This window comes from Arctopsyche grandis, chromosome 7 (genome assembly GCF_051622035.1).
Source record: "Arctopsyche grandis isolate Sample6627 chromosome 7, ASM5162203v2, whole genome shotgun sequence".
NCBI lineage: Eukaryota > Metazoa > Arthropoda > Insecta > Trichoptera > Hydropsychidae > Arctopsyche > Arctopsyche grandis.
This window is the reverse complement of record NC_135361.1, coordinates 14,904,454-14,930,543: the sequence shown is the minus strand read 5'-3', so window position 1 is coordinate 14,930,543 and position 26,090 is coordinate 14,904,454. Positions and strand designations below refer to the sequence as shown.

The 26,090-nt window shown below is 30.6% G+C and overlaps 1 protein-coding gene across 1 annotated transcript in view; it reads left to right on the top strand.

Annotated features, from left to right (window-relative positions):
• The window catches only part of Fas2 (neural cell adhesion molecule fasciclin 2), a 229,914-nt gene extending 208,356 nt beyond the window's left edge, over window positions 1-21,558 (top strand). The window contains exons 2-16 of the mRNA XM_077435328.1: window positions 4,920-5,088; window positions 5,171-5,340; window positions 5,418-5,542; window positions 5,620-5,760; window positions 5,837-5,971; window positions 6,054-6,197; window positions 6,277-6,443; window positions 6,513-6,782; window positions 6,853-7,048; window positions 7,129-7,403; window positions 7,477-7,627; window positions 7,876-8,065; window positions 15,329-15,527; window positions 16,099-16,206; window positions 21,417-21,558. Coding sequence (XP_077291454.1) covers window positions 4,920-5,088; window positions 5,171-5,340; window positions 5,418-5,542; window positions 5,620-5,760; window positions 5,837-5,971; window positions 6,054-6,197; window positions 6,277-6,443; window positions 6,513-6,782; window positions 6,853-7,048; window positions 7,129-7,403; window positions 7,477-7,627; window positions 7,876-8,065; window positions 15,329-15,527; window positions 16,099-16,206; window positions 21,417-21,558 — 2,582 coding nt within the window. The remainder of the gene's footprint in view (window positions 1-4,919; window positions 5,089-5,170; window positions 5,341-5,417; window positions 5,543-5,619; window positions 5,761-5,836; window positions 5,972-6,053; window positions 6,198-6,276; window positions 6,444-6,512; window positions 6,783-6,852; window positions 7,049-7,128; window positions 7,404-7,476; window positions 7,628-7,875; window positions 8,066-15,328; window positions 15,528-16,098; window positions 16,207-21,416) is intronic.
• Window positions 21,559-26,090: the final 4,532 nt, after the last annotated feature.

Below are 26,090 nucleotides of genomic sequence, written 5' to 3'. Positions count from 1 at the left end.
ATAAAGAAAATTTTGGAGACGGTTGAGAAGCCCTGCCATATAAACTAATGCAATGTAATCTGGAGTTCATACGCTCGGAAAGTTTTTTTTTTCAATTTTAATACGTAAATATTGGATACGGTTGAGAACCCCTGTCATTTATACTAATTCAATGACATCTTAAAATGATATTCAATGAGTCACAATGACATTCGCTTAAAATGTAATTGTTCAATTTAAATAAGTATATGTTGGTACGGTTGAGAACACCTTTAATTTATAATAATTTAATAACATCCGCGATCTATACGAAAAAAAGTACCATATACATCGATAAATATAATACAATAAAAAGTTACTTTTGCCATTAAAATAGGATAATTTAGGATTTTTGAACATTTTGTCGCGGGTACATTTTGTCGCGGGTACATTTTGTCAGTGCACTAATTTTCGGGTACATTTTGTCGTTGAACATTTTGTCCTTGCACCAATTGTCGCGTCCCCGATAGGTTCATGCAAAATCCCCTGATTCCATGGGGGTGTGTGTGTGTGTATCGTTTCTGGGAGACTTGGCGAATTAGCGTCGGTTCATGCCGTCTGCTGCAGCTACGTGAGCGGCATTTTCACCGTTCAGCTACTAACCCTCTCGCGCACCACCGACTACATTACATTCACATAGCGTGTCTCTAATTTTGAATTCGGTTCAATTTTAAACCCCTTTTTCGTACAAATTCGCCGCCCCTGCGCGGGCCTGTGTCCCCCCCCTAACTTTAGTGTATTCCGTTTGGAAAATCACCGATCGGCTTCGTTGATGCTCTTGATTGGTTCGGTCGAATCGATAAAGCGTGCTGATTTCCGTTTGACTTGAAAGCCTCAGTTATTTATTTTATTTTTTAACATATTAGCCACAGTGACATTACATTACATGGGCGAAAACACACTGAGTGGTATGGGCGAATTCGGGTGTAGTTGCACGTGCAGAATGCATATATGTATTTGGGAGGTCGCACGTTTATGCATATGCAGGCCCGACCCGATGGTGTATGGCGACCCTAGGCAGATTGGTTTCAGCGCCCCCTCCCCCCCTTAAATTTTTAAACAATAAATTTCATGAAATTTTATGTTGAAGAAAAATATATTAAGACGAAAACGAAAATTTGTATTCAAAATAGGCACGTTTTATGTATAAAAATGAATAAAATAAAATAAAATACGGATAACTATGAATAAATTCGGTTATGTGATGACATTAATTTATATTCAACAATGAATTGACGATTTTTATAGTGACGTTAGTTTTATGATTAGTTGACATATTTAATTTCGGGATGTAAATCTATCCCGATATATATATGTATGTATGTACATACATATGTTTCAGCGGTATTTTATATAAAATACAATTCCAAATTACCATTTGTACCGACGACAATTTGCTGTTTTATTCGCTAGTCGTTGATATTTGACAGTTAACTTCCTGCGTTTCTCGTAAATTATAATATTTTACAATCGGTATTGTTACTTAGTAGAAAAATTAAGTTGAATATATAATGTTTTATAAGTTCAAAGATAGCCAATTTTTTTTTTTATTAATTTTTCAATTTAGTAATCAAAAAAATAAAAATGGGGGCGCCTCGCAACGCTCTTTGTCTATGAAGCCCTAGGCACGTGCCTAAGCTGATGCACTTTTGAGCCGGCCCTGTGCATATTCATATGCAACCGACAAGTTTCTCCTACATTTCTTCAAATATGAGATTCTCCGTTACAAGGATAAAATATCACCGAAAACACTCCAGGGTGTGATTTTTGGGACTGTGTACCATGTATTTGGGCTAGGGATACTGCGTTTTTTTCGCATGTTCAAAAGTATCTAAAGAAAAATACTTCCCACATTCCACTCGATGTGTTTTCGCCATAAATATTTGATTTATGTACGCTGTTGGCAAGATCTCTGGTTGATTATTAAAATCCAGATTTACCGTCTGGTGGATTTTCTCATTGTATCTAACTTAATTGCTATGACAGATCGAATTTGTTGATTGTTAAACTATACCTACATTGAGTGTTCAGTATTTTTATACAAGTTTGGAGTTTGCCAATTTATCTGATTTCATTAAAAACGGTTTGAAGTCTGACCAGTAGCACTACATAAATACACAGAATAAATTATTTTCAATCGAGATCAACTCACGGACTCGAACTCGGCAACCTCTCGGTGGTTAGCAATAACGTAACCACCAAGCTATGCTGCTGGTTAAAATTTTGTTCAAATATGTTGTTTGTTTGGTAGTTGTATAAAAATAGCAGAAAAACACAAACAAATCTTAATCTTTATATAGAAATACATATTAAGAGCATTATATTTACAATGTACATACATATGTTGTTTTGGAGATTTACTATGTATGAGATACCCAGAAGGGTACATTAGATAGCTACATATGGTAGTTTCATATTATCGTACGCCTCTAATTCTAACATCACATTAGCAATTGATGAATTGAATCCAAAAAAAGAAACCCATTCTTCAATTGTACGCGTAATGAGTTCTCGTATTCCTTTTTGCGACGATAGAATTTCGCTATGGCGAACGCGCGTACCTACAAAGCAAGCAAAACCAATTTATTTATTATACGTATACGTTCGGGTAGTTGAAATCGATCGTGCAGAAAATTAACTCCGCGTACGTTCTAATTGATCGTTGCTAAACGAGAACGTTCCTCATGTATATTTTGTTTTTCCAATAGCGTCATCCCCCTACCCCTGCCATGTAAAATTTCGTATAATATATTCCACCATAATTTAATTTTCATAATCTTGTCTCAAACTATGTACATAGTCCTTCGAGCACTCTCCGCATTAATAAACCCCACTCGATTGCTTCGCCGAAGGGTGCAAAGTGTCAATTTTACTCAAATGGCACGAGCTGAATTTTTACACGTGATAAGTGCACATGTATCCCGTTTATATTGCACTCTCGTCTTTTCGGCACGAAGACTATGCACGGGGGTGTATGTAGATCCTCTCACAACATCACTTGAACCAGCCAGGAGTGTATGTCCTGGGACTAGAATAGAAAAGACCTCTTGAGTTTAATTTTAGCTTAGGAAAGTATTTCGCGCTTACATCGAACGATGGATTCCACTTTGGCACGTTTTTCATTATACTCAGGCTGTTGTGTTCACAGTTCGATAATGGCAGTACACTGTCTCTCGTACAGCTTTAGTGTCATCGGCTTGAATGTGTCAATCAATCATTGTTTTAATGGAACTGTTAGCTTGTGAATAAAATGCACAAACGCATACCACTTGGGGATTCGATACGGTCTGATGTGTATATTAAAAAACGAATGCATATCTAAAGAAAAATAATTACAATATAAATTTGCATTTGAAAAGGACTATGCAATGCATATGTCACAGTCGAAGTGTATTTTCAGTTGTAATATATTCCGACTGGCGTTTTAAGTCATTCATATTCGAATACAATTCAATCAGTAAATTATATCTCTATAAGCGCAAATACACTTTCAACAATGTGCGCCAGTTGTAATATAACAGTTGAGTTTTGACAGCTCTGATGTTTTTACGAATGCTTTAGAATTCAATAATGCGTTAATATTTGCTAGGTGATTACTGTGACTTTCCAACTCAATTCACTATTCGAGTGATGTTTTCACGAAAACCATATAACCTGGTACCAACTTATAGTTGAACTGTATTTTCAGTTGTATGTAATATATTTTGAACAGTTGGAATTTAATCCACCATATGAATCTACTTACGCAACTTTCGCCATATGAATCAACTAGGTGGAATATATTTCTACTAGTCAACATATATCACAAATGAAAATACACTATAACGATAGTTGATACCAGGCTAGATTGAATATATTCCAACTATTCAAAATATATTACAACTGGAAGATACACTTCAACTGTAACATATATACATATATCTATTGGAGATTCTACGTGTAATGGTAATTGGACTATTCGTCACATTGCGGTGGTCACAAAGACAATTTTTGCCATGAAAATCACGAATACACAATATTTGGCACTCAAGTTCTCGTTAGTATGATGGACTTTTCGGCTGCCAGATGTTCCGTTATAGAGATTTTAGTGACTTTGTGACGAGTACTTTGTGACCAGTAATCACCGAACCACGTATAATATATAGACGTCCTTACAGTTCAAATGTTTTATTTTGACCTTTGAAGCTAATTTTGTCTTTGAGTACTTATGTATGTAGAAGACTGAACATGATTAGTTAAAAAAAAGCAAGTTATAAAGAATTTTATATTCAAATCAGCAGTAAAAAATAAATGAATCTTTCTTTATATGTGCGTTCGTTAGTTTAAATTAAACTAACGAACCTCCGCGAGTGGCTTAATTATATTTATTTCCTTTTATGTGGTTTGTTTCAACCTTAAAGGTTAATTTAATTAAAACACAGCACAGACCAGTAACTGCACGTAATTTGCAGAGGGAAAAATATTCTTAAGTACATTGTATATGGACACATTCACATGTTCCGTAGTATGTACGTGGCGTATACGTAACAGCAGTATCCGACACGACCTATTCATATTATACAGCAGTACATGTCACGGAAACGTATCAAGCAGGACCGGTTTTTTTTTTTGCCTTTGACATGGTGTCATAGTGGCGAGTGCACCCGTACCCCAACTAAAATATTGCCATGTGCCATGCAATATTAACTCGAAGATAGGGCGCAAGCAATATTGCGCCATATCGTCGCGCCCTGTAATGTATATGTAAGCTGATTTTGCCTTGAAATCGTTCAGAGCAAGTATGAACGTGCCGAAAACGGGCGGTGCTGTATAGTATGAATAAGTCAAGTGGTCTTTTCCGTGCAGTGCTAAAATAGACTTTTATATGTATGAAGTTTAATTTTTTTTTGTATTGTTTTCAGGCATATCAGCATCTGAAGATCCAAAATTAGAGATTTGGCCTCTTCAACCGGTGCAGGCGAAATCGGTCGGAAAATCACTTCTTCTAACATGTGTACCGACTGGTGCTGATAACCAACTCATCACAGGCATGGAATGGCGTGATCCCTCCAATAGAACTATTCCATTCAGGTAAAGTTGATTTTATTCACATACATATACATATGTAGAATTTAGCACAAAAACTTAATAATGATTTAAAATATCTTTTTAGCAATCCAAAGGAGCAAAGACCGCCGATTTATGTCGACCAACTTCCTGGACTATTATCATTGGGTCTTTTTATACCATCGTTGACCGAAAGTATGGCTGGAACTTATTATTGTTCGGCCATTTATAGTAATTCTCAAAAACTACACGCTAACGTGACTATCAATACGATTGGTAAAAAATTAAACAATAATTTTTATTTTGTATCCTTTTTTTTACCTCATAATTATTCTTTTACTTTTTTTTTGTAGTTTCCATCACATGGAAAAACGCTCCAGATAATCAATATCCTATCAAGGGAAGGGACTATGTTGTTAAATGCGAAGTTGTTGCAAACCCTCCTCCTACCATCGATTGGATGCGTAACGGAGACCAGGTATGTCTAGTTTAATCCAATACTTATAAAATCAATACGTGAAATATACATACTTATTCAAACTTAATTTTTTGTAGATTGCTATTGGCGGCCGATATCTTCCGGAACCTAAAGGATTGTTGATCAAAAACGTTCAAGAGTCTGATGATGGTATTTACACTTGTCGGGCTGGTGTTATATTGACCGGTGAACTTGCTGAACGGAATATAAGATTAGAAGTATGCTATTAATATATTTCTATAAAACCTAGCCTTGCTATGTATGTATGAGGTACAATGTTAATTTTTATTTCAGGTCCATTCACCGCCTGAAATTGAACCTATCACTGAAACTTTAGAAGTTTTGGAAGGCGAAACTGCATCTTTGACTTGTAAAGCTACTGGAAAACCACAACCCACCTTTAGATGGACGAAACAAAATACTTTAGAAGTGATAAATATTTTTAAACCATACTAATCGTAGTAATAGTATAATTCATAATTGCTTATTTAAATTGGTTTTAAATTTTTAGGATCTATCAAAAGCTGATAGATTTAGGGTGGACCATCATAGAGGTATACTCACCATGTCAAAGATAGAAGAAGGTGATACTGGTCCATATATTTGTATGGCTGAAAATAATGCTGGAACGAAGGAAATCGTTGCAAACGTTGAAGTAATTATATATTTTTTTATTATTATGATTGTTTTTTGTGGATTATAGCTATAATTCAAAAAATACTTAATAATTTTAGGTGATAGTCAAACCAAAAATATACGAGCTTATCAATGTAACGACATCAGTACACTTAGATACCAAAATCATCTGCAAAGCTAACGGAAGACCTGCCCCGATTGTTAGTTTCAAAAAATTCGGCACTAATGATTATTATGTAGTCGGCGTACAAACCAGTGATGAAAGGTACTTTTTTTATACGTATGATTTTAATTGACTTGAAAAGTCGAGGTTTTCAATTGAAATTGTCTTCAGAATCATACTCGATCATCAAGTAAACAAAAAGGACGGCGAAACGATTGCAACTCTTACAATCTCCAAGACTCATCGGTCAGATGATGGACTGTACGAGTGCATGGCATCTAACAAAGGAGATAAAGCTTATAAAAATGGTCACATCACCGTTCAATTCCCCCCATCATTCGAAGCATCCGAAACCCAACCTCCCGTATGGAGCTGGGATAGAAGACCTGCAAACCTAACATGCCTAGCTGAAAGTATTCCTAACGCAACAATTGAATGGAGGTAATAAAATCACCTACAAATTTGATCGTACTATATTGTTCATGTTTAATAACGATTTCAACTTAAACAGATTAAACGATCGAATTCTTGAAATACAACCTGGATACATCAACATTGAAGGAACAGGTCCCACTAGCAATCTCATCATCATTCCGAGAGCCAACCAAGATTATACAGATTATAAGTGTGTTGCAAGAAATGTATTAGGCACTTCAGAGCATATTATTGAATTGAAATTAGCCGAGGCTCCAGACGTCATACAACAGGTGATGTTTATATAATTTTAAAATCAATAAATTGATGATTTTTTTTTGTTAACGCTTTATATCGATTTTTCCCTACACAGACTCGATTGCTTAGTCTTACCGCAACTTCTATAACTTTCGAAATCAATGGACCTCCTGAACGATTTGGTTTGCCTATGAGAGCGTTTGTCGTCCAGTACAAAGACAAAAGAGAATACGATTGGACTCGTGCAAAGAATAAAACATGGAGCATTGATTCTCCATACGTTATTGAGAATCTGTTGCCCATGACAAGCTATGATTTTAGATTCGCTGCCAAAAATGATGTAGGCTTAAGTATTTGGGGTGGAAATCAACAATTTGATATGCCTAAACGGTGAATATACTCATATTTTACTGTGATAAATTTATAACAATACACTTTTTGTTATAATTTCTTATATATACAGATCATCACCTGAACCTCCGAAACTACTTTTGGGCTCGGCCAATGAAGGCGATATCGTTCAATCACCATATGCTGATCATTTTGAATTGAGATGGAAAATTCCAGCTGACAATGGAGAACCGATCGAAGTGTATCAATTGGAGTATTGCCAGGTATTGTTCAATGCATTTTAATCTATGGTAGATGACCTTAAGAGTAGAATACAAGTCAGAAAATAAATGTTAATTAAACCTTACAATTCAACAAATTGATCTTTTGTAAAACTTGTTTTCATATTTTGTAGGTTGAATTGAATTTTGATCTTAACTCTGAATGTGGCATACTTTTAAGGTTGTCTGCCATTGAAATATATTACATGTAATCTCAGCTAGTCAAATTGGTGCTTTTGATTCTATAATAGGTTGTGAAAGTGACCGGTGAGTGGAAAGAAGAGCAGGAGAGTTGCATTAGTGAAGAAATCAAATCTTACGAAAATACTGCATACAAGATGAATCAGCTGAAGCCTGATACGTTTTACCGTATTAGATTACGAGCGCTTAACATCATCGGATCGTCTTCACCAGGAGAAATGTATTTGAGGTCTGCCCGAGGTGAGTCTTACACGTTAGATGGAGTCGAAGAGAGAAAGAGAGCTGGGCCGTTGAATGTTTTTTTTGACAGTCGCACATCCACAAACGGTGTTGCGACGGCTCATTCTAGTTTGACGCTTGGATTCCTTTCATTGTTTTACTCACTGTGTTGTGCCGGGTAGTTGTGATCATTATTTTTGGTTTTTTGAATAGTCCACAAATATGCCATTTACGTTTAAAAACTATTGTCTTGTTATGTGTGTGCGCGTGCGTGTTTCTATTCATGTTCATGTTCATCACAATCATTTAATCTGAACATTGCACGGCATAAATGTGTCTTTTATGTTCTGAGCTGTCTTTTTTTTGTTTTATTTATTTTTTTACTGTATGTTCTCATTTTGAAATACATTAATTATATTTTTATATAATAATAAAAAGGATCTTCAAAACGTTTTATTTTTATTTTTTCATTGATTTTTACCTCCATATCATAAATATTAATTAATCAAGAAATAGTGAAATTGCTGGAAAGATTTATTTGAAATATTGCATGATAAGCTTTTTGTAGAATTTTCTTAGACATAACTTGTAGAACTTATTGGTCTTTTATTATGAAAAATTATATTATATTTAGCTATTATTTTTACCGTAGAATATGTCTAACAAAAGTATTATACATATATTATAAAATAATACAAAGAAGCAGGATTTTCGTTGGCATGTCGTTTCGAAATTAGCTTTGTAGTTATTTTTTCAGATATAATTTGTGCTTATTCTCAAATATCTTATAAATCATAAATGTTTTTTTTAATATAATATATAACAGTGAATTAAAAATTGTTTATATAAATACCATATCATTGACTGCTGACAAACTTCATGTCGTTCTTTTTATAAAGGCAAAACCAACATTATGTATGTCCAATATAAATAATCTATATCAGTATTCCTTACATTATATTCACTTTAATTAAAAAATACTTATGTAGCTGTTAAATTGCCGGCATTAGAATATCTTTAACAGTTTTCAATGCCTAAATAAATTCATAAACATGGTAAATTTAAAACCATTATGTGATTTGTTACAGATTATATAAAAATTTAATTTAAAACTGTGCACATATACATACATAATACGTAGATTGTAAAGTAGGAACAAATAGTCATCCACAACTTTTATTTCTACATTTTTCTGATTCATACTTTACCAATTCTATTTACATACATCAAAAATATTGTGGCTTAATAAATTGCACCTTCTCAATATAACACCACTATTTCGTTATCATTTCTTCGTGGAACTTGAACACTAATTACATCATCCAATAATTAAATGCAATACTATTTCATTTTTACTCGAATTGCAATTAAATTGCATATAATGTCATTAATTTGCAACTTAAAAAGCACAACGTTTCATATTAAAATACTTATTTGCACTTAAATGTATACTTTTCATATTAGCACAGATGATATTGAATGGCATGTTTGTGCCTATAAATGTTTCATATTATTATTTTTACAGAGGAAAATTGAGTTCATGCAAAATTAATTCGTTTGATTTGTTTACGTTTGTGCTATTTTTTAACAATTATTTTCCTTTCATATAATATAATATTAGCAACGTACTCATACAATATAGCATGATGATTTATTTAGCTGTATTGCAAGGTATAATCAATTTCAAACCAATACACCAGTTGCTTTTTGATTTGATTTACATTTCAGTATTATAAATAAATACATATTTATAATGCATATGTGTATATAAAATATTATTTGAACGCTTTTTAATGATCAGTAGACATCCATTACAAATATATTACATAAATATGTTGATTATAATTACGGCGAAACTTTGATTCAACGGTTTTCTATTAAATCTCAATCTTAATAAAACACATTTAAAGTTTTTATATGAAAAATGATAAATTTAAATACATTTGAGTATTTCAATATCACTAAACAAGCGCCCAAATTATCAATTGATATTATGCATGTCAAAGTCGGCTTAATAACAAACACAATTTGAAGAATTTGATACAACACATTGTGTATGAAAATATTGACCAGTATTAAAGAAGACTCCGTTAAATCAAAGTTTATCTGTATGAGTAGAATCATCAAACAATTTTATATATATACATATGTTTTTGTTGTATTGCAGCTTTGTTTCTCCATTTGTTATTTTCCTATTATCTTTTTAATTGATAAAAATAAATACAACAAATAAAACCATCTTCCTATTTAGGTGTGTACTATGGAACTGCCTCGGTTATTTCTCCAACAACTTCATTGGTGATGGGTTTCTTACTAATTGACACTGTATTGTTGCTCTGTTTAAACCCAGTCGTTTAATAGTGATCTGTTTCATTAACTCGAATGACTGAAAAGTGTGTTCATGCGATATAAAATACGATACGAGACACTTTTAAAGCTAGGCATTGAACGTGTAATAATGATCTAGTCTTTAAAACTGACCATGTTACATTAAATCGAACGTTGTAGACTTTAAATCTTATTGAAGATTATAATAACACGTAAAATACATTATACAATATATTCCTCTATTTATAAACATATTGAATGTGATATTATGTATATGCAAATGTTCTCATAGTCTATCTACATATAAATCGGGCCGAGCTTGGAACGATGAATATTTTACTGTTGTATTTTAGAATTATTAATGAAATGATCATCATTGTCCGTTTTTCAATAAGTTTTTTGGGAACACCTTGATTTCAGCGGTGAATCTAACTCGAGTCACATTCGGAATTCTATTATATTCAATCACATCACATATACATTGGATATTTATATTAAACGTTGTATAGTATACTAATTGATTTGCTTATGCTAAAATTAAGATACATATAAAAAAAATGCTAATTGAAATATATAGTATAATGAATATTTTAATTTACTAAATTGAATAAACAATTTTATTTAATTATATTTAATGTTAAAATATTTCCAAATTAGTTATATATGTATATAATACATAATTTTTATTCAGTTTATACATTTTTGTAATTTCACTTACACAATTGTTTATTTGTCTCGGCCTAGTTGTTACTATGATATTCTAAATTTTATTCTCAAAAAATGTAATTTCATTTCAAATAAAATAGTATTATTATTTTGTTTTTGAAAAAAATCAATGTTAATGTGTAATAATAAATTTTTAGAAAACCGTTATGCATCTCGTTGCCTATATGGATTTCATTTTATTATATAATATTAAATGTAGACGTATAATTAGATTTTGCTATATTAAATTGCAATGTATATAAATTGCAATCTATATATATATATATATATATATATATATATATATATATATATATATATATATATATATATATATATATATATATATATATATATATATATATATATATATTCAATATGTAATGTTATTTAAATAAATAAATTGTTGTAAATATGAAATTTTTAACGCTATGAATTCTAATTATACACAACGAAGACTTGCATCGTTGATTGGAAATCGACGATTTAACATACGTGTATCACTTTCAGCTTTTATACATTATACATTGCATTATTAGATCACATTCTACCCACGATAATATAATGAAATACATTTATAAAAATATTATTGTGTTAAATTATCCAAGACAATAACTAAGAAAATAGTTGTATGTAATCAAACATAATAAAATGATAAAATATTCTAGAGTACGTATGAATGGGTTAGTTTATACGTATGTACATAATGTATGTAGTTGTGTGTGATTACTTTTATGCCGAAAAAGAATTACATTGTGTAATAAATGATATTTAAAGTTAATAAAAAGCTGTACGGCGACAGTTAAACACGACCATACGGTAAATTTGATCTTCATAATATAATATAATCAGGCTTGTCTAACTGTCACCATTAATTACAGCCTCGGTAAGTTAGCCTGTTAATTATCATTGACTCCAATTTAACTTTAAATATTGTTGTAAAGGCCTTGCTTAAGTCGTCACTGATTTATCAATAACGTAAATTAGTCACATGTTATCATTACGATTATTTTGATATGTTTTGCAATTGCTTTGTAAGTTGGCTTTTTTCGTCTTTTTTTTTTTAACTGATTGTTGATTACTACATATATTTCTTTTATAAGGAAAATTTTTGAGATGAAAAATGTTTGTTTATATTAACGAGTTGAAAATTAAATCGTTTAGTATTATTTTGCCTATTATTTGTGATCCTAATACTTTTAATAATAATATTAACTTAAACAGTTGGATTATTAACATCATTATTTGAAGCGTTATATAACAGTAGATTGAATTTGTGCTATTTAATTTCATCCGGGAAAAACATTTACAAAATTGATGAATATACTAAACAATTTTGCAGTTTTTCCAAGCATTTTATCACATTCTGAAACTGCTTGTACTTGTGATGAAATAGTAAAATTTCAACAAATTCTTGTAGTACAGAATTGTAATCAATTATTGTGTGTGTTTATTTATTTTTTTTAATATAAAATTAAGAATATGAAAAACCAATATTAACCGGCAAGGATTTGTATTTTCACATTAACCGCAAGAAACTCCATGCAACCTTCAATTTTATAAATATGTGCTAAAGAGGATTTATCTAAAGGTAATAATTGCGTTATATTAATGGTATGTTAACTAATATATATTTAACTTATTGCATGTTATGCAACTTCTAGAATACTGCTTCTTTACCTTAATTAGCACTACTAAAATTATATATTAATCGCTTTTTAAATGTTAACAAAACAATTTCGATAATATTATTTACTATTGCATGATTACATATATTGTATAACAGGTTTTAACGCTTACAAAATATTTTAAGCCGTTATTCTACGCCCGCTGTGCACTTTTAAAATCATTTCATGAAATAACCATGCTTTTAAGTATCGGCATGCCAGATTGTTCAAGAATGGTTTTAATTCGACGCAACGTTATCGATGATATTGACATAAATTTTTGGCGTTGCATTATTTTGGAAATGTTTTATTTGTATTTAAATATATATTAGAAACATTTGAAGAAATATTTTTGTTATGGAAAATGATTTTTTTTACAATTTCACTATTTCTTTGTTTGTATAACGAAATTTTGTTGCTATACATGTACCACCTTTCACTTAATTTCTACATCCATTCTTGCTATATCATCTCATTTTCAGGAATGTTATCATTGAAAGATTCATTACGTTGTATGTTTTGTTTGAACGAACATATTTAATCATCATGTAATATTGATATAAACGTTTTTATTTAACAGAATGTTACCTAGACGAGCACGTCAGTGTCTTTGTTGCCTTTTGATTGTATCAAATGAAATAATTTTGTACACCTATATAACTCAATTTAAGGCTCGATGTACATATATATTTTCATTGTTTATATATTATCTTAATTAGAGGTCACCTTTTATACTTATTACCTAGCATGTTTCATAGAAATCTCTCAACCACCGTCAGTAGAAATTGCATTAATTTGTATTTAATAAGATATATCTAATTGTGTTACTATTTATTTATAAACATGGCTTGAGGTGGAAGACGAAGTACTTCAAACCATACAAATCAAATATGATTATGTATGCAAAAGTTTCCAAAACTAGATACAAAATAACAAAATAAAAAATTTTGGTCAAATTTAATGTCCATAATATACATATGTATTTGTGTAATATTAATAATTTTTGGTTGTGGCTATTTGCAGGTACTATATCTGCAAATTATTGGCTATTTGCAGGTACTATGTCTGCGAATTATTGGCTATTTGCAGGTACTATATCTGCGACAGGCGCAAAGCCTTCTGCGCATGCGCGTGAACTGTCACTGTCAGCGTGTTTACTGTTAATATTTTGTTTTAAACCTCTTAAAATTTAGTTCGAACTCGTAAAGTGACGTAGAGTAAAAAATATAATCCAAATTAGTTAATATTATTAATTGTTAGAAAATTATTATCATGTACAACGTATAATACCTACATGCAAGTACAAGCCGCGAACTAGCTAAATGATATAAATTTATTATAATAACGTGCGAAATTTATTTGCCTCATGTACATATATAATGAACGATTGATTAAACAAGTCTAGCATACATTAAATGTGAGAAATTATAATCGGATTATAAATTCACGCGCATGCGCAGAAGGCTTTGCGCCTGTCGCAGATATAGTACCTGCAAATAGCCAATAATTCGCAGATATAATACCTGCAAATAGCCAATAATTTGCAGATATGGTACCTGCAAATAGCCACAACCATATTTTTTTTATTTCAAAATATTTAAATATTCAGGTTTCCTGTTTTGAGTCCCAAATATTGTTCCACACTAATATATTGACCTTAAAATGGTTTACGTGATGAAACTTCTCCAACAGATGTGCCATTATTGTTAATCTTTCAATCTCCGCATATGACGCTCGGGGCAAGCATTTTTTTGCGCCCCATGTTATATACGCTATTTTATGTCGAAATAATTTCCTAAAAATACAATTAGCTACAATAATTTCTGTATTTTATAATACAAAGACTGCATCTTCGACAGACGGATTACAAAGAGCAGTCATAAACCTAAATATTTTTGGGTAATTTTGTTGATGAATACTCTGTTACTGTTTTCGAAGTAAACGTAAGCTACTGCAAAGTATTACATGTTCATATTTTATGGCAAACATAAATAAAAAATGTATCCTTGCCGCCCCCGATCAGGTCCAATGATCTTGGTCATTCTATTGGTGTGCTTACTACATAATAATCAACGCTCAAATATATTTGTCAAATCAAAAATTTACATCTAGTGTCATTACATGTCATGCCTGCTTTAAATATAAATATAAAAAATAATTTTAATTCATTACATTACATTCATATATGATCATAATTATCGTTTTGTGTCATCTACATTATTTTTAATCAAAAAATAACAAATTTCCACTTCCAGCTTTGTGTATAAAATGCTATGTATTGAAGGTGAATTGATTACTATAGACATATACTTGTCAAATGTTATGAGAATATTTTTTCATTTAATTTACTTCAGAATGAATAATTACCGTTGAATATTTGACATGATTTTTATTGCAACTCTGTGCACTGTATATTCATAATCCGATTTTCATTTAACATTATTTACTATACGATACTAACATGTCGCTTTTTCCTTCGATTGTGTACATAACTTGTAAATACATTAATAACAATATGGCAGATTTATTCTTAGTATAGTTTTTGAACGGCTTCATTTCCTAATTTTCACCTCGTTGATTAAAGGTGCGGACACGACTGTGCACAGACACGAGGGGCCGGCACTATCTAGTGCCGCAATCATCGGTATTGTCATCGCTGGAGTTTTGCTCATGCTGATTGTCGTGGATGTACTGTTGTGCTGTTGTCGACGACAAGGTGTCATAGCTACCCTATGCTACAAGAAATCCAAACAGCACGATGAAGACGAAGCAAAACTCGGAAGGTCTGTACATCATCGTTTTAAAAATGATCTAATAGAATCCCTCAGGCACTTACATACATACATACATACGTTTATATTTTCGAATAGATATATGTTAGTTTTCTACATATCATGCATACTCGATCTGAATTAGATTTTTGGCATGAAATGATCTAAATGTTAACACCAAAGTTCTCTGACGTCCATATGTAATTTTTTTCTAATGTTTTCTCATCGTTGACTTCATCTTTCGAATCATTCATTAGTGTTGTTTAATTCGATATGTGTGTTTTAATGGTTTTTATTTTTTTAGATTTAGCATGATCTGTTTGTTAGAACAGAGATTATTTACAGATCATGGATTGTATGCACAATATTTTTATGATTAAATTTGTTCTGCATTAGAATTATGCACATTGCAACACCGCGCTACAAAATGTATAGCATTTAATTAAATGGGAAAAAAATTTAAATTCTTGAAAAGTTTACTTTTGTATTTCTTGTTTTTGTTTTTCTTCATATTTTTATTATTTTGATTTGAATTCCACGTGTGAGGTTCACAATAATATATTTGTGAATGTTATTCTCTCAGTCTTTATGGCTGGCGCTTCCCGCTACCTTATTGCAGCAATAAGGAGCCCACTGCGCCCCCCTCGCCCGCCCCTCTGCCGCCCCCCGTCAAGCTCGCCTCCACCCCGACGTAAGATCACTTGTTTTTCAGTGACCATATTTATTGGAAATAGTAATTCATTGGTATTTCAATTATTTTTTTTTATTATTTTAATTGAATAAAATTTATAAACGTTGGGATATCGATTTTATGAGAAAAAAATTTTCTCTGATTCGCCTCCGGTTCCATATAAAAATATACATTCAAAGTGAAATATAAAACAAATGTGCACCTAAAATCAAAAGTGTAATTCGTTTACAATGTTCAATTTTATAATTTCATTATAATATACTCATTACCTACCAAAGATTAGCGTTTGGACGATGCTTTTGGCACAAAAAATGGTAACCGGGTTACTTCTCAAATGTGAATCGCTAACAGGATAACTGTTAGTGGTTGTCATACAGAAAACTGCCCAAATATTGGTCAAATAGATTCCCATTTGAGAAGTAATCACCAAACCAAAAAATGGTTCACTATTGGGAATTACTACAGTTTTTTTCCAATTCAAATTCAATCTTTAACAAATGAAATTCAACCTTTAACAAATGAAAGTACACCTTTAACAAATGAAAGTACACCTTTAACAAATGAAAGTACACCTTTTGCAAAAATTCAACATTTAGCAAATGAAATTCAACATTTTGCAAATGAAATTCAACCTTTAGCAAATGAAATTCAACCTTAAGCAAATGAAATTCAACCTTTAACAAATGAAATTCAACCTTTAACAATTGAAAGTACACCTTTTGCAAAAATTCAACATTTAGCAAATGAAATTCAACCTTTTGCAAATGAAATTCAACCTTTAGCAAATGAAATTCAACCTTTTGTAAATGTAATTATGTATGCAAAAGGTTGAATTTAAAGTGAAAAAACTGTATTGTCAACCGTGCTTTTTTGCTTTGTAGCGGTCTATTGTTATTTGACGAGCACCCAGCCAACGCCGAAGACTACTCAAACTTAGTCTTAGGCAGTCGATGGATGCTTTTCGAATTATAATAGACCGCTCCCTTCGTGTTCAAAGCAAATAAAGCATGGTTTTCCTTTGAAATTTCATGGAAATTGACAATAATGAACCATTTTTTGTGCCGTAAAGCATCCATCGAACGACATCTTTGCTCATAACCTATGTTCATAAATGTATGTACATATATAGAAAACCATTTCCAATTCATCATTTCCTCTTTTGCATTTCAATTAATTTTAATATCACATTAAAAAATCATTATGATTTAAATTTGTTTTCATAAAATTTAAATCACAACTCACTTTTGAATTTCACACTTATTTGAGATACCATTGAATTATTTGAAAAATACATACCTATTTGGTCACAGCTTGCACTCAGTTTTATCGTAGGCAATATGAATGTTTTTGCATGCTTTTATATAAAAATTCAAAAATTCAACATTTAGCAAATGAAATTCAACATTTTGCAAATGAAATTCAACCTTTAGCAAATGAAATTCAACCTTAAGCAAATGAAATTCAACCTTTAACAAATGAAATTCAACCTTTAACAATTGAAAGTACACCTTTTGCAAAAATTCAACATTTAGCAAATGAAATTCAACCTTTTGCAAATGAAATTCAACCTTTAGCAAATGAAATTCAACCTTTTGTAAATGTAATTATGTATGCAAAAGGTTGAATTTAAAGTGAAAAAACTGTATTGTCAACCGTGCTTTTTTGCTTTGTAGCGGTCTATTGTTATTTGACGAGCACCCAGCCAACGCCGAAGACTACTCAAACTTAGTCTTAGGCAGTCGATGGATGCTTTTCGAATTATAATAGACCGCTCCCTTCGTGTTCAAAGCAAATAAAGCATGGTTTTCCTTTGAAATTTCATGGAAATTGACAATAATGAACCATTTTTTGTGCCGTAAAGCATCCATCGAACGACATCTTTGCTCATAACCTATGTTCATAAATGTATGTACATATATAGAAAACCATTTCCAATTCATCATTTCCTCTTTTGCATTTCAATTAATTTTAATATCACATTAAAAAATCATTATGATTTAAATTTGTTTTGATAAAATTTAAATCACAACTCACTTTTGAATTTCACACTTATTTGAGATACCATTGAATTATTTGAAAAATACATACCTATTTGGTCACAGCTTGCACTCAGTTTTATCGTAGGCAATATGAATGTTTTTGCATGCTTTTATATAAATTATTAGTTTTTTATTTATTTATTTTGATTTTTATTAATTTCCTTTCCTTTGCAACCATTTCAACATATAAAAAATGGTACTTCTTCACTAGTTAGGCTCACGCTTCGCGCTCAAAAACCAATTATTACGCTTCGCTGTGACGTCACTTTTTGACTACATATATATACATGTCAACAAATATATAAGTGTTAAAATTAATATTCGCTTACATTCCTGGCGTTTAAGATGTAGACACACAGAGTGGTACGCAGAGAGATTTAGATAATTTTGAAGATGCAAAAAAAAACGTTAGCTCGCCTTATTTATGCCATCGCAATCCTTTGGCAAAACTCACCCCCTGGAGTGTCTTCGATGATATTTCATCTTTGTACTGACAGCTGTATGTAGGTTTGATAGTGATCGATAACGGCGATTCCCATATTTGAAGAAATGTAGGAGAAACTTGTCAAAATAATAAGATCGTACGAATTAACAATGACATGAAGACACACCTAGGCGTGCCGTTCCGTACTTTCGAGTTTGTTATTACCATTATACATACGTATCAATAACTTCGAACGTTTTTTTACTTATTTAATAATAATGGCATCTATGAATCTCGAAAATATGTGGAATTCTGTCAAATGGGGAAATAAGCGGAGACGAGGAACGAACCGGGGCTTTATGGACTCATATTTAGACACGATTCTTCAAGATATATCTTCTTTTCCGTTATAAAACTTATGTGTAAATGTCAGGAATGCGTGCAAATACTGACTTAAACACTTACATAAGACATCTGTTGATATATAGTCGAAACGTGATATCGCAGCGAAGCGTGAGCCTAACTACTGAACAAGTACCTAAAAATTTAATGTAAATCATAGAATTTATATTTATAAATTTTTGACTATTGTTTATTTGTGCATATGATTCTTAGTCGATCATTTTATACCTTAACAGGTGAAGATTTTTTCACATTTTAGGTCATAACAGTATTAAATTTAAAATAAAATCACTTAAATGATTTAAAAATTAAAACAATGCTTGAAATGGTATGGGTATTCAAAATCAAGCGAGTTTTCACGTTTTCGACAAAAACACCGGTTTTCTATCGTATTCATCTGATATGATTTGTGATGTAATATTATTTAATCTGTGTTCCCATTTTTTTATATGCTTGCTCAAAATTGCATCTGGTGTCTCACACATCCCTTCTCCAATAGTTATGTAGCTACCACGCCAATGTAAGAAACACAAAAAAATTCTTAAATATCCTCTATTTTACTGCTTTTATTTTTTTGATTTTGTATTGTGACGCGTTTCATATTGTGTATTATTTAATTTTATTTACAATCATATAAAATAATACGTTATTGTTTATAAGCCGTCAAAATGAACATCTAAGGTTTGTATTACACTTATCTTCGCGGGACTGAAATATGGAAAAAATATATATTTTGGATAGATGATTCTTAAATTTGACCTATATTATTATTTTTATTTATATAAATATATCTTTTTGTGATTTTGTTTTGCTGTCTGTGGCTTTTGGTGTTATATGTTGTTCTTTCAATGCATGATTTCTTATTCAACACATTCAAAACATTTGCATGTATGTCCAATGTGCATAATATAGAATTGATGTTAGCTGTTTAAGTTTAAGAAGTTTCGTGAATCAATGTATAAAACAGTAAAAAAAGGTTCTGGTAAATTTTTCGAAAGAAATTCACCGAATGCAATTGACGTTTTCTTCAAAACGCAATTATTCGAAAGACATTTTCCGAATCGCTATTTTTCGAATGACACATTATTCGAATTCATATTGTTAGCATAATATGCACTTGCTGTTACATACGTTATTTTTCGACGCGATACCAACAGATGGCATCGTAATATTTAATTTTAAAACTTATTACCTTAACCCTTTTGCTGACGTCTTTTCTGTTGAAAGCCCGCCACGCTGAAAATTTCGTCAACATTTCCAACTAGAATTATTTAGAAATCCAATAAAAAGCAGGTATAAAAATTGTAGCTAATCCAAACAAACCCTAGATAACTACCGCTGAGGATTTCGAGTTTTGTAAAGGTGTGTTTAGACTCTTAATATATGTATCTTGCAACAATATAAAATAAATAAAAGAAGTCTATTAATGAATGTATTTTTCCAAAACTAGTTCCATCTTCTTCATTGTTGTTAAAATGTAATGCTCAAAATCTAAATGCCCAGCCACAATCTAAAATACTCAGCAGTTAGGGATTTCTATCGGGAAATTCTGCTATGGTTATAAATTCAGAAATTCCAGTGTTAACCAGTCTTTATAAACGTTGACAAATAAATGACACGGATTACGCGACCCGTGTTCAACGCATATTTTGCAATGTTACCTGGAAAAGCTTAGCGGGTAGTATTCTTGTTTACTTTGTACATGCTCAAAATACAACGCCTATCGGCGTTTTTCAGGCCCATAGACTTGTTGGCAAAACGCCGATCGGCGTTGGTCAGCATTCAAAGGGTTAAAAAATATTCCCACTTATTAAATTACAATTCAGGAAAAAATTTGCCTCTTATCCGATCGTTTTCATACTTTGCCATATTGCTCATTTTGGTCATCAATATAAGTAAATGGATCCTCCGCCATTACGATAGTGCAAAAATATCGTGTAAGACACGTTTGAAAATTGAATTTCTGAAAAGTGCCTGGCGTTTATCCAGTTTTTAGTTTTAAACATAGATGGCGGTAGTAAAATAAAATCATTGGTATTTTTATTCAAAATAATAATTTAATAACCACAGAAACGATAATATTTTTGTTTTAAATAAATTTGAAATTATCAGTACAAAAGTGCCATGTATTCGTCAACGTAATAATAAACATTCGAACAATTCGTCATTTGGAAAATGTGTCTCACGCTTCGATAATCTGCTATTTGGATTACTCGCTTTGAACTTATTGATTTCGAAGAATTTAACTAGAATCGAAAAAAGTACAGCTTTTATGTTAGAAAAAATTGAAATGATTGATTTTGTGCCAAGAATGAATTTTAATAAACATATTCGTCGACTTTCAGAGATGAGAAAGAACCACTGAAGGATAGCAACGATCGAGTTATGATTGACAATTCAATGATGCGCAACACGTCGGTGGAGTTCGACGGCCGAAGGGCACACGCCAAGACTGGTGAAATCATCGGAAAGAATTCTGCAGTTTAACTCGATTTTGTTGAATATTTATTATAATATTATTGTGTGATTTGTATGTACACATGTTTAAGGGCACAATACTCTCCGTAATAACATAGTAAGTCAATATATCGTTTAGTTTTTAGTTCCGTCTAAAATCAACGTGTAAATTGTTTATCAAGACGGGAACTATTCAAACATTCATATACTTTCTATACAGTGTGCAGCTTTTACGTATATAATCTTGAACTTTATATACATATGTATGAAATATATATATATACATATAATACCAATTATATAAAATTTAAGATAACTGTAATCCCGTGTAAATAACCATACTTAATGAGAGAAGCCTTGTTATTTTTCATATAAGTAAAAACTTCTACATCATATATTACATTATTACATGCTACTTTATAGTTATAAATCAGTGCTGGTCGTGGAAGCAAATTGTGCCCCGATCCATGACATGTCTAATTCTCGCCACAAGCAAAGTTTCATAACGATATCAAGTGTACAATTTGCTCTCATGCCGACAACTGTACTAGATTATAGAGTTTTAAATGGATTTGCTATATTTGAATATGAAATTAATGATAAAATTATTGTAAATATCTGTTTGTTCCATCGTATGTACGCTGTAATGATAAATATTTGTTTATTATTATAATTTAGTATATAAAATATTTGTGTCTGACTTGAACGGTTACTAAAAAGTTGCCCGAATCGCCATTTATGCAACACTGCGGATTTAAGTCATTTATTATAATCATTTTTATGATTTTTTTGTCTTATTGTATACATCAATATGTCTATATACCTATCTTTCATAGAATCAATTTATATTTTCGTAATCAAATTGTGTATATATACACATATATATGTATATTAAAAATATTATCAACATCGAATGGTAAAAATTTAGATATTTGACAATAAAATTGCATTCGATATTTATCATTTTACAATTTATAACAAAAAAAGAAACTTTCTCTTATATATTTAATTAAAAAATTTATTCCTATTTAATTTAGTATGCATTTGTATTGTTTTATTCGAGTACTTATAATGTGACACTTATTAATTTGTAATTCTTTATAATTGGAATACATCTGGATTTTGAGACTGATATTAATTACAAGAATGTGTTCAAAAGTGCACAATGATGTATTTATATGAATCGTAAGCATACCTTTGGTTTCGGTGAACACATAATTTATATTGCAACAATTAAATTATCAGTATTTTATATCATCTAATCATAATTTATCATACGGTTATTTGTATTGTATTATTTCAATCTAATGAAATTTACCCAATGTATTATATCAAAATTTATATCGAAGGTCGTTTATTTTTTTGGAACTGCCATTATTGAAGTAAAAAATTTAATTGCCACTTATTGCGATAAGCTTCTGTGCTTATTTACAGTGTATCTAATTTAAACTGTATACGTATACATATATATATTTTGAATGGCCTTTAATGTTTATTGTATAAAAAAAAACAGTCATTTTATAATTCTCGCAAATGATTTTTAAAAGAAAACATGTCTTATGTAATCTATGTACTTATTTTTAATATACAAAAATCTATATAATATTATATATTGCCTTTCCCCCCCCTTTTTAAAGCATTTGTGTTAGTTTTCACTTGAATAATATTGTGTACTTTTGTAGATAGTTTAATTATTTCGCGTAATCGAAAATATTTTTATATTAAAAGTCATCATAAAATATTTCATCGGCGTTTGGAGATTTAATTATTAATACTATAATGACTATTAAGTGCTTACAAATGTTTGTTGTTGTGTATTATCCAATGGGAAGATTGCAGTTATATGAGATTAAGAATATTATGTATGATATATTATATTATACATATTCATATAGTATTATAGATGTATATTTTATTAGATTATTGTTTTATATTGTATTTTCGTTAGTTAAGAACATTCATATTATATATTATACTTATTGTAGTCTTTTTTTTACTGACATGATACTAAAGATTATAGTTATATTATTTTATGATTTAAGTGAAAGTTTATTTTTGTATGCCGTCATTCCAAACTCTAAAAAGGTAGTAAAACGTACATACAATAGAAACTCCTCTAAACTGACAAGATATCCTCATTAATTTTTAGACACAGATAAAATAATAAGCATATCTCCTAGTCAAATATACATTTGTGTATTTAAGATTTTAAGTTTGATTTTTATTATATCTGAAATGAATTTTCTATATTTGTTTTGTTCATCGATGCGTCATTTGTTCAATTAATTTGATTAATCAAGAAAATGTATGCTATGAAATTTATTAGTCAAGTTATTAAATGTATTGTATGTGTAATTGGTTTCGCAGTGCGAGCACGACTCCCTGGTCTCCAGACTCCTCGGGGACGAATGGGGGCGTGCAAATGTATACATTTTTTATATTATGCATTGTTTATTTGTGGGGTGGAAAATTTGCTTAAATAAAGACAAATTTTTAAACACATATTTTTATTGAAACCTGTATTATTTAAAAATAAATAAATAATTGAACCATCTTAACTATTAATAAAAACAGTTAAAAGTATTTATTTGATAAGCAGCTTCGTTTGATTTGGTCAGTAAATACATAAATGGTCACTAAGTTGTATTATCGGTCAGTAACTGTCCAAAAATACTTTAAAAATAAAAAATAACAACGAGCAGTTTAACCAATTAACTGCCACTCGTGAAATATTTGATCTTTACTTGTACGCTAGTCATTTTTAACATGCAAAAAAATGATCTGACTCACATAATTTGAGGCTCCCAGAGGTTTGGTGTGACCTTGCATGCATGACATTTGTCATGATACAAGAGAGTTTATGGACCTTTCAGATTTCTCGATATACATTATTGATTAAAAAATAGCAGCTCTGATAAAATCTATTGCATTTATGTTAAAATAGTCCTGAAAAGCTCAAATCATCGATTTTTGTTTTTGCAACCAAGTTCTTCCATATACCTACGTACAGTGCTTGTAAATCCATTTTTAAATAATAAATATTGTATGCTTCGGAAGATAACTCGATGCGACTCGCCGGTGAGACGCTGGCGTACAAAGCGAGTCGCTGGCATACGAATGACAGTTATTTTCACATATCTAGTACATTATAAGCACTGGTAAACAGATTATTGCGCAAATTGTGATCGCGCGCACGACAATCATTGCAAATACGGTATATATGGCACTTGAGTTCTCGTTGGTACAATATTTCGCATGTAGTTTTCAATTGATGGAGTTTTTGGGTGCCAGATGTTCTGTGATCGAGATTTTAGTGACGAGTATTATAGTGAGTAATCACCGAACCATAAGCACTAGATTTTAGAAGATACTGACCATTTTATTTGTGTCAAATTTTAATACAATACTCAAAGCTAGAATTTCAACCCTGAACGAAATCTAGCTTTTCAAGCTAATGAATCTTACATATAAAACCGAAACGGCGTCTATAATTCATTTCTGATTGGCTGTCATTAAAGTCGTTTCTGATTGGCTGTCATCAAAGTCGTTTCTGATTGGCTGTCATCAAAGTCGTTTCTGATTGGCTGGATTGGTCAAAGACGTTTGTGATTGGTAATTCAAATAATAATAATAAAAATGAATATTGTTTTCACGGTTTTCATTTCATTTCCATTAACCGAGCGAAGCCGGGTAGCACCACTAACTAGTAAGTAATAAATCATATAAAATAAATAAAACGATCAAAAAGTAAGTTTTGTAAAATAGATTTGTATATTTGAAATTTAATTAAAAGTATACTATATCACATCACTAAAAATAAAAAAAGAATTAATATAAATAGTTAATTATAATAATTATACAAATACATTCAAATAATCTAGACTAGAGGAAATACTTTTTACATGTAGCCTTAAAAATTACATACACTTTAAGCAGTAAGGATAAAATTAAACTTAATGTATAATTCAAACCGAACACGCAAACTCACCAACTTTTTGCTGATTTAGTTCTACAAAAAGTCAATTCTAAATCTGTGTACTTTTTTTTACAAACACAATAATAAAACCGATCAGATGTATCCTATTGGCACAAGATCGAAAAAAAAATTAAAACAGTATTTATACAAACATTTTATATGTATATTACAAAATAGCAATCGTGGATCGGAAAGGTATCAAACATGTAAGATTACACATACATACATATACAATACATATTTAAAATGATGATTTCGAACATATACACGAATTATATACAATATCGCGATAAACATTCGAAAATCAATGACTGTTCATTGACCGATAGAGGTGAACATTTACATAAAAATAACGCAGATATTCTGATGACGCATGTACAGAAAGATAATTCGCATTAACCACATAGTGGAAATGGGATTTTAATACCCTGGCAATAAAAACTGCGATAATGGTATGCTTAATAAATATATTCAATAAAATAATATATATATATATATATATATATATATATATATATATATATATATATATATATATATATATATATATATATATATATATATATATATATATATATATATATAT